The following is a 15,019-nucleotide window of genomic DNA, read 5'->3' on the forward strand; positions in this document are numbered from 1 at the left end:
TGTCAGTTTGTCATACTGTGGTACCTTGTGTGTTTTTCTGATGCTGGAAGCTATTCCATTGGTATTTGAAATATCAGCAGTCACCCACAGTAAACAGGTTTCTGTAGAGCTTCCAGACTAAGACCAGGAAGAAAAGACTGGAGATCTACTTTTGAAAATTAGCCAATTAAAACCTACAGATCACAACAGAACACTGTCTGACTCACTTGCTTTGGACAATAAATAGAGGAAGATATGTTTGGTGGAGTAGAGGGACGGCTAGGGTGAGGACAAGACTCAGTGAAATGGATTGGCACAAAGCCACAACAATGACCTTGAACATTCCGACAATATCATGAGGATGACACAGGACCAGATGACATTTTGTTCTATTGTTCATAAGCCATGTGTCAGAGTAAACCTGACAGCAGTACCTCTCTATAATCCATCAGTTCAACTTCTAGACAAATTCTAATTTAGATACATATAGAAATATGCATATGAATGTTCACAGCAAGTTTTTAATAGGAAAAAATTCTAACAATCTCAAGATCTGTCAACAGGGTAATGGTATATTCATATAGTCACACACTATATGGCAACAAAAACATGAATTAGAGCTTACACTTACAAACTTGGAGTAAAACATAAAACAAAAATAGTATCAAACAAAAAGCAAATTACAAACTACATACAGTAGGTGTATACTTTAAACATGCAAAACAAAATCACGTGACTGCTTAAGATAAATAAGCATGTAGTAAAACTATAGAGAATTTCAAGGGAATGGTAAACATCAAATTCAGAGTAGTGGTTACCTAGGGTGGTGGTGGGGAAAATACACGCAGGAGGCTTCATCTGTACTAGTATTTTGGTACGCAGGTGCCTTAGTTATCTAATGCTGCTATAACAAAAATAGCGAAAGTAGGTGGCTTTAACAAAGAAAAATTTATTCTTTCACAGTTTAGGGAAGTCTGAGTTCACGGTACCACCTCTGGGGGAAGGTCCTTGTCATGGATCTTACCCAGTCGAGGAGCTTCTCAGCACAGGGACTCAGGGTCCAAAGGACACAGTATTCTCCTGGCTCTTGTTTCTTGGTGGTATGAGGGCCTCCTGCCTCTCTACTTGTGGCTTCTCTCTTTTATATCTCAAAAGAGATGGACTCAAGACACAACCTAATCTTGTAGATTAAGTCCTGCCTCATTAACATAACTGCTGCTAATACCACTTCATTAACATCATAGAGGTAGGATTTACAACACACAGGAAAATCGTATCAGATGACAAAATGCTGTACAATCACATGATACTGGGAATCATGGACTAGCCAAGTTTACACACATTTTTGGAGGGACACAATTCAATCCTAACAGGTGTTATTGGATTATCATCATCAGTGGCTCTCAATTTTTTTGGTCTTTACACTCTTACAGCACCCTTTATACTTGAGAATTCCAATGAGCATTTGTTTGTTTGGATATGTTCTATATTCTGCCAGTGCTCACCATATTAGAAATCATATCTGAGAAATTTTTATAATATTTTAAATTCATTTAGTAATAAACCCATTACACATTAATCAATTTTATGAAAAATAACTATATTTAAACCTCTTATTATACACTTATGAGTAAATGAAAGCTATATCTTACTATTAGTAATGAAAATAGTTTTAACCTTGCAGATTCCCCGAAAGCATGCCAGGGATACTCAAGGGTCCCCAGACCACACTTTGAGAAAAGGTGCCTTTTTATATTAAATACTTCATTTTTAAAAAGTATATGGTCACGCATTGCTTATCGTACATGATACGTTCTGTGAAACAAGAAGTCACGTGATTTGGATGTTGTGCGAAAACCGTATTATGGATGAAGGTCCTTTCAGGCATTCACTTCCATAAAAACAAGGAGGTTTCATCCATATTAAAAATTTGCTAGGGCAAATAACCTCCCTCTACAACTAATCTATCTAAGGTTTAAAAAAATTCTGCTGCCTTCGCATCAGCACTTGCAGACTCACCATTTGGCAGCAAAAAACGGTTTTTGAAGTGTTTGAACCACCCAGAGCTAGCACTAAACTCAATATCATAGTCTGGTCCTGCTTTTCTCTTTTAAGCATCTCAAACAAGCTTCATGCCTTAACAGTGATCATCAATGAGCTGACTTCGCTTTTGTGTACAGAGCTCAATTCACATCATTAGCAATTTCTCCATATCTGATATAGGCCCCCCTTTCGAATTTTTTTAACCCTGTAGTTTGTGGAGCCGATCCTTTAACAGCTCGAATAATTTTTCCTTTGTTTTTGAGGATCATTGTGACTTTCCAGTGTGACATCCCTAAATCTGCTACGTCCTGTTCTCCAATCAGAATTTATAAACTCTATCACAACCTTCTGAGACCACAGACATATACGCACTCGGACGTTGCCCTGACGAGAGTTATGCAGCATGTAACCATATATTAAAACTAAATACCAAATAAAAAAGCACAACTCATAAAAGTTTTATACTTTTCTGTATTATCCTCTAAATGGTAATCCTCAGTACTTTAACAATTATTTTTCTTTCATAATAGAAACAAAGACCTACTAAACAATCAATCTGAAATAGACATCATTTAAGATTGATACCAAATTATGATATATACTGTTTTTTAAAGAAACTACAAAAGCTACGTGTTAAAACTAATTTTATCAAAACAGTAAATTAGGTATTTCTATCTCATTACAAAATAAATCATATTGGGAAATTTGGAATTCGTAGAAAGAATAAAAAAATTAACCTCATCAACAAGGAGGAACAACTCCATCTCTTTGTACTTCCCTTCAGCTTTTGAAACACACAGAAATTGTATATACAGCATTTTTTTTTAAAACACTGCTTTTAATTCACTACATTAAAAGTATTTAGAAAACATTTCTAATGTTTATTAGTTCCCTGCAGCTACATAATTTATTTTATCATTTTACATTTATATTATTTCTATGATTTAATGTAAATCAACACCTGTATATATAAAATACACACACACCTGATCATTTCCTTCTAAGAGTTACCAAGATAAAACACTAAGAAAAAGAATATGAACAAAGCATTCATTTCTAAAGTATATCAAGGATCACTCATCAACAGCCATGTAAAACTGAGTATTTATTTCACCAAGGAAATATATTTTGAAAATATGACAATGAAAACTTAAAAATAAATCAGAATATTCACAAAGTCAGAAAAAAATTACTAATCTATAAATGTATTTTATTATGCTGTTATAAAAAGACATTAGAGATTACAGGATAATTGATGTGCTCCTTAAATACTCCCACATTAGAAGTGTACATATTTTATTCCAAAATTTTAAAAGTGGTATTTTTGTATTAAAACCCCCATATGGTTTTTTTTTTAATAGTTCATTGTGTATGTGAGAGATACTCTAAACTGCTCCTATCTACGTCAGTGTCGTATTTTTATCTTCACGACAATCACTTGAGATAGGAATAATCATCCCCATATTATAAACTACGAAAAGATGACTGAGAATAAATGACTTGTCCATAGCATACATTAAGCAGTAAAGCAGTGGCTCAAGCCCAATCAATGTAACCAGTAATACTGAAAAAACAAAAATCTTTTAAGAATATACCACATAAATTCATTCAAACAAAGGCCAAGCAGGAGCTTATACATACCACTTGTTTTTTATTATGTTGTTGCTGGGAATATACACAACAAAACATACATCAACTCAACAGTTTCTACACGTACAATTCAGTGGCACTCATTACATTCTTGGAGTTTTGCAATGATTACCACTTGTTCATTTTTATAAGTTAGACTAACAAAAATAAGTATAGCAAAACTTTGCAGTTTTTACTGAATAGAGTATTTCTCTTAACAGTCAATACTTACTTATGTCTTACCCTAAAACTCTAGTCATATTACGACTATCGTAATTATATGTCATGAAATTGTAAAGTATCTTTTTGGGAAATTAAGGGAAGTGGAAGTATGTCGATTAGAGGACTTCAACATCATAAAACCCTGGTCTTTTCAAAAGTTCATTAAAAAATGGGGACTAGAATCCTTAAAATAGCCCATAAATATTTAGTCAGTAGTGTGACTTGACAACAAAACTAGTTAAAAAAAAAAAAAATACTACAATAGTGGTTTTCAAAACATATACAACAAATTCAATAATAAAGTTTATTTAAACAAGCAGGTCAAATCTTCCAAGGTTCTCTCTGCAAATTCTTTGCATTCAAAGCTCTCCATATTATGGTCCAAACTACTTTTCTGGTTTTGTCTCATACTATTCCAATCTACATTCCAAACAAACTACTTATCTCCAACATGTCCCAGTTTTCCTCCTCATTGCTATCACTATAATTTCCTCCACTTGAAATGAACAAGGACAATTCCTCTCTCAAAAGCTGTTTAAAGGCTCAAAGAAATCCTCCATAAGAGCCTCTCTTAACACTTCCAAAATACGAGCTCGCTTTCTGACCCATTTTTTCGTTTAGTTTTTCCTCATCCCCTGCCTTCTTGTGGATTAAAAATATATATACACACACTTAAATTACATATTTTAATCACAGTGTACCTCAAACCCAAATTATTCAGCTCCCTGTTCAATGGCCATGAATTGTGCCATCCCATCTCCAAAACTTTGTTCATGTTATCTCACTGTATACTCCTCACTCTGCCACTTATCTACCAGACACAGGTCACACCCCACTTATTTTCATGAAACCTACTTGGAACTTACAGACCAAAACTAATATCTCCCGCTACAGCAATACGGCACTTAATTAAAATTAAAACCCTGTGAGGTTATCTCTTCAACTATGTGACGTCCTGGAAGACAATGTTTCTTCTACATCTTCAGCAAACAGGAAGACTGTTGTGCAATAAAATTGTTATTTATCTTTTTATTGATAAATGTCTCATGAAATTATGAGATGAAGCCAATTCAACAGTCATTAAATATTTACTAAGTATGCACTATGTAATATGCACTGTTAAAGATGGACTAGTAGTAAACTAAACAAACAAGGTCCTTGCTCCTTAAGGAGCGTATGCATATTCTGTCTCAATTGTCTGTGAACTAGTTTTTAACACAGTGCAGTCAGATTTAGTAGAAACACTATGTCTGTAAATTGAAATTCTGATACAAATACCCTAGCATTATGCACACATTGCATTTTAAGAAAAATAAAAATCTAAAAACCAAAACAGTTTTCCAATAACATATCAATTACAAACAACCAGTTATATTTAACAACAACAAAAACAAAGGTTTCTTAGCATTATTTAATTGTAATTTATCTAAGAAAGCCAATGATGGTGAATTCAACAGCCACATCACAATGTAAACCGAGTTCTGACAATTTACAGTCAGTGCTTTCAGAAAACTAGTAAAATCCAACTTGGAAAAAGCTAACAACTTATTTTCACAAACAGGACCTCAATTAGTCACCCAGTTGTTAAGTCTTCATTTAGTTAACTTACTAAAGAGAGAACTGCCTAAAATTTCCCTGTATTTAAAATCTGCGATGTAAAAGTTAACATTTTTCAATACTGGGTATCACCTTGTCATCCTGCAATCATTCCATGTTTCTGTCTTCCTAAATAACAGACACATTATTTTGCAAAGATTTCACCTCGGCAAGACGGTAGAGTATAGAAATGAACCCTGGAATTACAAGAAATTCCAAACTGGGAAGAATGTAAAAAGCTATTTTAAAGAAATGTAACAAACCTCATTAAAAATTCACAAACTTCCTTTCTTGTTTTATAGTCTCACTGATCTAACAAAAAGGAGCCTAAAATCAACGAAAGCTGAATAACTATAGCATATTTATAAAAGAGTAGTGGAAATTTAAACATGGGACCTAAAGCTATAAAACTTGGATGCTGTTCATACAGTGCACATCACTTTACGTTGAGGACCTAGTTTGTAAAAAAATACATTTTATGCATTTGTTGTTATTAGGTGCCGTCAAGTCCATTTCGAGTCATAGTGACCCTATGGACAAGAGAATGAAACACTGCCCAGTCCTTCGCCATCCTCATGATTGCTGTTATGCTTGAGCCCGCTGTGGCAGCCACTGTGTCAATCCACCTCCTTAAGCATCTTCCTCTTTTTTGCTGACCCTTTACCAAGCATGTTGTCCTTGTCCAAGGACTGATCCCTCCTGACAACAGGTCCAAAGTATGTTAGACACAGTTTACCATCCTTGCTTCTAAGGAGCGCTCCGGCTGTAGTTCCTCCACGACAGATTTCTTCGTTCTTCTGGCAGTGCATGGTATATTCAGTATTCTTTGCCAACACTATAATTCAAAGGCATCAATCCTTCTTCAATCTTCCTTACTCATTGCCCAGCTTTCGCATGCTTATTAGGCGAATGAAAACACCATGGCTTGGGTCTGGCGCAGTTTAGTCCTTAAAATGACATCTTTGCTTTTTAACACTTTAAGGAGGTCTTCTGCAGCAAATTTGCCCAATGCAATGCGTCTTTTGATTTCGTGACTGCTGCTTCCATGTTCATTGATTGCGGATCCAAGTAAATGAAATCCCTGACGACTTCGATCTTTTCTCCACTTATCATGTTGCTTATTGGTCCAGTTGTGAGGATTTTTGTTTTCTTTATGTTGCGGTGTAATCCATACAGAAGGCTGTGGTCTTTGATCTTCATCAGTAAGTGCTTTAAGACCTCTTCAGTTTCAGCAAGCAAGGTTGTGTCACTGCATAACTCAGGTTACTTATGAGTCTTCCTCCAATACTGATGTCCCATTCTTCTTCATACAGTCCAGCTTCTGGGGTTATTTGCACATGGGGGATTTTATGCATAATCACGTTTAATCTTTGTAACTATTATAGTCCCAATTTTAAGCATGAAGAAACAGAATTAAGTACCCAGTAGACAAAAAAATAATAAATTATACTACACAAAAATAAACTGGAAGAAAAAGAATCTGCAAAGCATATGAAAACAATTTTCTCTACAAAGAGTTGTAACAAATAAGACAAACAGGATCATTAAAATAGGTTAAGTAAACAAAAAGGCAGAGCCCTGGTGGTGCAATGGTTAACAGCTCGGTTGCCAACCAAAAGGTTGGCAGTTTAAACCCACCAGTCGCTCCTTGGAAACCCCATGGGCCAGTTCTACTCTGTCCTACAGGGTCATTATGAGCAGGAATCAACTCGATGGCCACAGGTTTGGTTTTTGTTTTTGTTGTTATTACAAAAAGGCAGTTCACAGAAAAAGAACTATTAGCAGCAAATATATGAAAAATCTCAACTATTTTAAAATGTAAATCATAAGATACTTTTTTAGCCTAAAATTAGTTAATATGCTGAATTTTGTTAAAACCCAGAACTGTCAAGGGTGTGGAGAAACAGGTACTCTCATACAGTTTATGGGACTGCATATTAGTGAATTCTTTGGCATTGCAGTTTTCATAAATTTTTAAATGTAAATTTTATTTGACACAGGATTTCTACTTCTAAATATTTCCACACTTTTAAGTTGTAAACTAGAATCAAACCAAAATATCCATCAATTTAGGAACTAAATTTGGTACGTCCATATAAGAGTATCAGTATCATTAAAAAAGAATGAGATAGATGTATAACTGTTGATACTTTATTACGTAATTAAACCAAAAATCAAACCAGCTGCCACTGAGTCGATTATAGCTCATGGGACCCCACATGTGTCAGGGTAGTACAGTGCTCCATAGGATTTTCAATGGCTGATGGTTTGGAAGTAGATCGCCAGATCTTTCTCCTAAGGCACATCGGGGTAGAACTGAACCACCAACCTTTCAGTCAGCAGCTGAGGGGTTTAAAAAAAAAAAAAAAGTGGACTTCTGCCTCCAGCCAAGATGGAGCAGGCAGGACTAAATTAATCCTGTTAAAACAATTTAAAAATGATACAAAATATACAGAAGCAGGATTTCAAAACACTGGACATCAGGCAATGAAGAACGATGATCCCTGACAGAAAAACGAAGTTGAGTCCATGAATGCCCCAGGTTATTTCCTTGAGAGTAAGTTCAGACCACGGCACAGCTTAGATAGGGAATCCAGGCAGAGACTGGAAGACTCCCTGAGTTGAAAGGAGCCAAGAGTTCAAGGAGACCAAAACAACTAGAGTGTGTATGGCAGAGTACCAGAAAGGAAGAGTTGCAGGGAGAGAGAATTACAGAGATCTGCACAGAACTCCCTTCAAGTACTGAGCAGAGTACTAACAAATGCAAACATCTAACTATGGGAGGAAATGTAGAAGGATTTTTCTTACCGTTAAAATCTTTTAAAAAGATAACTTACTATTCTAACGAATAATAATAATAAAAAAGAATGCAGTGTGGAAATTATTAGACGTACTGATGTAGCCCAAACCAAAAGCAAACTCACTGCTGATGAGTTGATTCTGGCTCACAGTAACCCCACAGAATAGAACCACCCCATAGGGTTTCCAAGGAGTGGCTGGTGGATTCGAACTGACCTTTTGCTTAACAGCCTGAGCTCTTAACCACCATGCCACCAGGGCTCCTACATGGAAACCCCAAAATATTTGGAAATTAAGTAACATACTGAAAGCAGTATCTAAAGGAAATCATATAGCACTAAACACCTAAATTAGATAAGGTACCCAATGATATCAGCTTCAATGCTAACTAAGCAGAAAATAAGCAAACTAAACAGAAAGTACACAGAAAAAAATAAAAACAGCAAGTCAATAAAATAGGAAACAGAGAAAAATCAATGAAATCAAAAGCTGATTTTTTTTAGAAGATTAATAAAATCAATACATCTTCAGCCAGACTGATGAGGAAAAAAAGAGAAGGCATGAACTGCCAGTTATCAGGAATAAGTGACATCATTATAGATTCTAAAGATATCAAAAGGATAAAAATGTAAAATCATGAAAAACACTATGCAAAAAAATCATCAACTTTGATGATATGAACAAATTCTATGGAAGATACAAATTACCAAAGCTCACTGAAGAATTAAATACCCAGAATAAACTTGTATCTATTAAATAAATTAAATGTACAGATTAAAACTTTCCCAGAAAGAAAACACCAGGCCCTCATGGCCTCACAGGTGAATTTTATCAATTATTTAAGGAAGAAATAATACCATTTAGGGCTTTACCTTAATATCAGGAATAAGGTAAAGATGCTTACTCTTAGCTTTTCAATTCAACATTGTACTAGAAGCCATAGCACGAAGAAAAAAAAAAAAAAAAGGAATCCAGATTGGGATGGAAGAAGTAAACTTCCTTCAGACACAAACGGTGTATGCAGAAAATTTGATGCAACCTCCAAAAAAGCTATTAGAACTAATAAGGGAGTTTAGCAAGAGTGCAGAATACAATAGCAGTATGCAAAAATCAGTTATTTTTCTATATGCTAGAGAAAAAAAAAATTTTTTGATAGCAATGAATAATTGGAAACTGAAATTTTTAAAAACACTATTTACAATGGTATTAAAAAATAATACTTAGAAATAAATCCAACAAAAGATCTGCACAGTGAAAACTACAAACAATGCTAAATTAAAAAAAACCTAAGTAAATGGAGGAGTCCCTGAATGGTGCCAACAGTTAACATACTCAGCTGCTAAGTGAAAGGTTGGAGATTCATGTCTACCCGAAGAGACCTTGAAAGGAAGGGCTGGCAATCTACTTCTGAAAAATCAGTCATTGAAAACCCTACGGAGCACACATGGGGTCGCCAAAAATTAGAATCAACCTCAACAGCAACCAGTTTAACATATAAACTAATAATTTCAGGAAAAAGGAATAAAAAAAAAGTTTTTAAGTAATTACCTACACCTTAAGGAATAGGTCTGGGAATCCAGGAAAATACTTCACATTGAATTTTTTTTTTTTTTTACCCATGTACGTGTATTAATTTTTTAAAAAATCTTTTTAAAAAAAACTTAATTACTTGTATACATATCTGACACTAAAGTAAAAATTCTTAACCAGTAACTTAGAAAATTTTAAAACATAACTTCAGTTATTCAAACTTTTATATTAAATAATGGATAAAATATGTGTAGAAATTATTTTTGTATTTTTTCTAATATTTTCCTATCAAACCACTAACACAAAAAACTGGTATAATCAATAAACCATATCCACACATCATATTCCCAATCTCCTCACTTCTTTCTGGGTCTTTATAAGATCCTCTTCTCCTCATCCAGTAGAAGCAGACACCTCAAACTTGTATCATTTATTCTCTTACAGAATTCACTTCCAGAAGTCTGTTTGGATGGCAACTACATCTACACCTTGAGCTTTTGAGTTATCCCTGACTTTAAACTCTACAATCATCTCAACTTAGAAAATATCAATGCCAAATAAAATGAAATATGCTCCCCCCCACCACCAAAGAACTCAATATCTCTTCCCCAGTCTCCACAGTATGAACTCAAGAAATAAGCCTACATATTAAAACATGGACAAGTATTTAGTTCCCTACAGAGCCAAAAACGAAACCCGTTGCCGTCAAGTTGATTCCAACTCATAGCGACCCTCACAGGTTTGAGAAAGCAAGGAGAATTGCCCCATAGGGTTTCCAAGGAGCACCTGGCAGATTCGAACTGCTGAACTTTTGGTTAGCAGCTGTAGCTCTTAACCTCTACACCACCAGGGTTTCCCACTACAGAGCAGAGAACAGAAAATAAGCAAGAAAACAAATTAACAAGATAAAGTCAAACAATGATGTGACTGAGAGGATTCGAATCAGCTACTAGGGTAGGCAGCTACTAGATGCGTAGCGTAGCTATCTAAGGTGTCATTTAAACCGCAGTTCAAGCAGCAGCTAATAACACAGATTTTATTTGGCGTGAGAAATTTTCAGAGAGAATAAAACCAGCCAGTGCAAAGGCACTAAGGTGGGAGTTCACTGTGTTCACGGAACAGCGGGCTGTATGCCTGGCACAAGTAAGGGAAGAAAGAGGACGATTAAAGGATGAAGTTTGATCATATGAGGCCTTGCAGACCAACATAAGATTTTAACTTTACTGAGCACACTGGGCAACAAATCAGGGGCTTTACCCAGGAAAGTAACAAGATATAACTTATTTTAAAAAGATCTTCTGGCTACTACAAAGAGAATGGATGATAAAGAGGCAAAATTGGAAGAGTGTCTAAAAAAAAAATATAAAAAAAAAAGACCAAACCCATTGCTGTCAAGTCGATTCTGACTCAGTGACTCTACAGGACAGAGAACTGCCCCACGGGGTTTCCACGGAGCACCCGGTGGATTCGAATTGCTGAACATTTGTTTAGCATCTGTAGCTCTTAACCACTATACCACCAGAGTACCTAGGGAGACTAGAATTATAGTTGCCCAGGTGAGAGAACAATGGGTTTGAACTAAGGTAGTAATGCAGGATATGGTATGAAGCAGACAGAATGAGGACATATTGCAGATACAAAGCCAAATGTTTTGCTGGTAAACATTAGGGGAAGAGAGAAAAAAGACTCCAAAACGAGCTCTTGTTTTTGGCTTGATCACAGAGATGACTCGTAGTGTCACTTTTTTTAATTAGGAAAGAATGGTGTTAAAAAAAAGTTTGGGAAAGTGAGAGAACTCAAGACTTCAGTTTTGGCCGTATAATCTTAAGAAATGAGAAAAAAAAAAAAAAAAGCACTAGATAACTAAAAGAATACATCAAATAGGGAGTTGGATAGATGGTCTAGGGATCAGCGGAGGGCTACAGATGCATATCTGGATGCCTAGACAACCTAGTAAGAGAATGTGATGTTAAGCAGAAGACACAGCAACAAAGGAGAATTAGAAATGGTCTGTAATATGGCAATGCAGTGCAATCAAATCCATTCAAGATGGCAGGGAGAATTAAATACACATGTCACTTGCTCACTTCCCTCAAACAGATAAATTTAGCAGCTCCACCTTCTCACCTTATTCCAACAGATTAAAAATCACAATCAAGAACTTTTAACCATGTCATGCCTAATAAATTCCTTATAGTCTCTCATAAGACAAACTAACTCAACTGCATGTTCTAATGTCTCTTCCTAGTACAGGTTTGCTCAGATTTTATTATCTGTTATGGTCAAAATCCTCTTTAAACATTTTTAAACCAGTCCCATGTAAATTAACTGTACTCATTTTTACACATGGAAACCCTGGTGGTATAGTGGTTAAGTGACTATGGCTGCTCACCAAAAGGCTGGCAGTTCAAATCTACCAGGTGCTCCTTGGAAACTCTATGGGGCAATTCTACTCTGTCTTATAGGGGTGCTGTGAGCGGAACCGACTCAACGGCAACAGGTTTGGGTTTTTTTGGTTATTTTTACACTTCAACCCTTTTATTATTCCCCGCAAACACTGAGTGCACCCTAATATACACAATTTTTTAAATTACGAGGTTATCCTTCAGAGTAGCATCCTCAGAGACTATCATTTCAACAATGTAGTAATTATACCATAAACATTTTCAGAATAATTGACAATTTACAAACCACACAAGAAATATCAGTATCACTACTGTATAACTTAGTATTTTAATGTTAAAATGTGTATTACAGTACTAGTCAAATTCACCCCTGAGAAACAGAGTGGCCACCTTCAAGAATACTCTAAAGACTATCACACTGTTATGAACACAATTTTAAGAGTTCCAAAAAATATTTTGAATAATCAGCATCAATGGAGTAAGCACACAGCCTCTCAAGACTACTAGCATTTGTAAGGGAAAAAAATCTCACTGTATTTGTCAAGTGTGAGTACTACGCTTGGTAGATGTGTCACGCTTGAGAAATTATCGATAAAAAACAAGGACCCTAACAGGGCAAACAAGCTTGCAAACAAAAAATTATCATACACCATGATGTTAAAATCTGCAAAGACCCAAGGCAACTGAAGCACTAAGCACTAGAATTAAAGTTTAAAGGATGAACAGGAGTTTGCCTGGCCAAAAAGTGAGTGAGCAGAGATTCCAAACAATCTCTACCATACGGCCTATACTCCTTTAGCAGAAAGACAAACCAGCTCTTTACTTCTAGAGCAAGTGTGAAGCTAACTGCCTAAACAAGTTTCCTTTCTTTTTAAAGGTCAGAAAACTATTTTGTTTTCTAATGTTAATAAAAAAAAAAAAAAACCTTAGATTAATAAAATTATATATTCTAGGTCATATCACTCTTGATTCCACTCAGAACCAGTCTCCCCTCAGAAAATTGGGATAACATTTTGTATTCACAGGAAACCATTCCTGAAAAAACATTTTTAATTCCTTGAACACCACTCATACCTACTCTGTTATTCTCAAAATTGCCAGTTTTAGAAAAACATATACATAATCATTCTAGCTAGTGACCTATGTAATACAACTTTATAAATCCAACAAAAGATTTATAGTTGAGTTTTGTCAGCTACACTATTGTTTTCAAAAGCTTACTGAAAACTTCCATTAATGAGGAAAACAGCAGATTCAACAATCCCTGCTTTCATAATAGTTTCAAACAATCTTATCCTACCTTCACGCCAACTGCAACCTCAGTGACAATTCTGTAAAGAAAAAATAAATAATTTAAATCTCTTTTTTTTCCTGTGGATTATCAACTTTTTAGAGTAGTTCATAAATCTCCCATACATCCTCAATACAGATGCTAAAGTAAAACACAGATAATGACACTTCTCTGTACTATTTCACTCTGGTTTTCTGGAAATAACTTTCAAAGTGAGGCAAAATTCAGCAGACTCATGGTATTTGTGAACATTACTTTAAATAAATACTAAAAACGGCAAAACTCAAAACACTATAAAATGCCATTTCCGCAAGGTTAGTACATTTAGATTAATAATTTAACACTTAGACCAACTTTTCAGTAAATCCTGTTAAGAGCAGAAACGTGAATTCCAATGCAAGTTTTGCCATCAGTTTCCAAGTTGATCGGGGGGAATACTGAACTCTGGATCTGTTTCCTCATGTAAAATAATCTCCAGGTAACCTTTAGGATGACTTAAATTCTATTAACAACTTTTAAATGATCATCATTTAACATCTTAAAAAAACACCAAACTCTAGACCCTTAACCAAAATAAATGTACATTTTACTTCTGGTTCTTCAAGTACTGTCACTGGTTCCAAGAAATGTACTTTTAAAGTGATAGTTTTTCTATCCCCAAACAGGCTGACTACACCTATAGTTTCTCCCTGAAGTGTGCCCTTTCTAACAACGGGTTAAATTATTGAGCCTTTTCAGACCCGGAGCAGTAATACCAAAGAGGCACTGGTCCATAGCATGTCCCCCAGCCCTCCCCTCATCTCACTCAGCATTCTATCACCACCCTTGGGCTCGCAAAGATGCAGCATGGTTCTGGCTTTTTGTAGTTCTTTTTGTTTTTCCAGAAACTGGTCAAAGTAGCTAAAAAGATGGCCCTGTGTCGACTATCTACTCTTGTTTCTGCCATGGCTGTTGGCCTTTGCACATGTGACTGATGTCGACCACAAACACTTCGTTTTTCAAATGATTTAATTTCTGGCCCTCCTGCAAAGCCTTGAATGTCCTTAGGCCCCACAAAAAGCCATTTTTTTCCTGCCTCCCGCCCCCACCACAGACTCCAGTGAAAACAAAGGAGTATGACATCTGCCCTCCGCTTTCCTCCCGCCGCCGCACGCCCTCCCCGCCCCCTCTTCCCCAGCGGCTCCCCCTTCGCTTTCCGGGAGCTCCCGCCACCGGCATCTCCCCGTCAGGGCGGGCCGGGCGAGGCCAGGGAGATTTAGGATGGCCAGATTCACAATGGGTGCCTCTCTCCTCTCTCCCACAGAAATCCCCACACAGGCCTCTCTCCGGCCATCACACTCCCTCACTCCCCACAGGCGCCGCCAGCCCGGGGTTCGGATCCCAGGTTACGGATCGAAATGGCTCCTAGAGGGGGCAGGGACCGGCGATACGTCCTGGGGTTCCTACCCCATCCCCCGCAGCCAAGCCGGTGCCCTCTCCCTCCTCGGGGTCGTCTCCACCGCCATCGCCCCAAAGCCTCCCCTGC

The 15,019-nt window shown here is 36.4% G+C and overlaps 1 protein-coding gene across 4 annotated transcripts in view; it reads right to left on the reverse strand.

The window, feature by feature from the left end:
* The window catches only part of PTBP2 (polypyrimidine tract binding protein 2), an 84,470-nt gene that overhangs the window by 69,140 nt on the left and 311 nt on the right, over positions 1-15,019 (reverse strand). For all 4 annotated transcript variants that reach the window (XM_064282229.1, XM_064282228.1, XM_064282227.1 and 1 more), the window contains exon 2: positions 13,504-13,534. In XM_064282229.1, coding sequence (XP_064138299.1) covers positions 13,504-13,534 — 31 coding nt within the window. The remainder of the gene's footprint in view (positions 1-13,503; positions 13,535-15,019) is intronic.

Source organism: Loxodonta africana, chromosome 3, assembly GCF_030014295.1.
Source record: "Loxodonta africana isolate mLoxAfr1 chromosome 3, mLoxAfr1.hap2, whole genome shotgun sequence".
Lineage (NCBI taxonomy): Eukaryota > Metazoa > Chordata > Mammalia > Proboscidea > Elephantidae > Loxodonta > Loxodonta africana.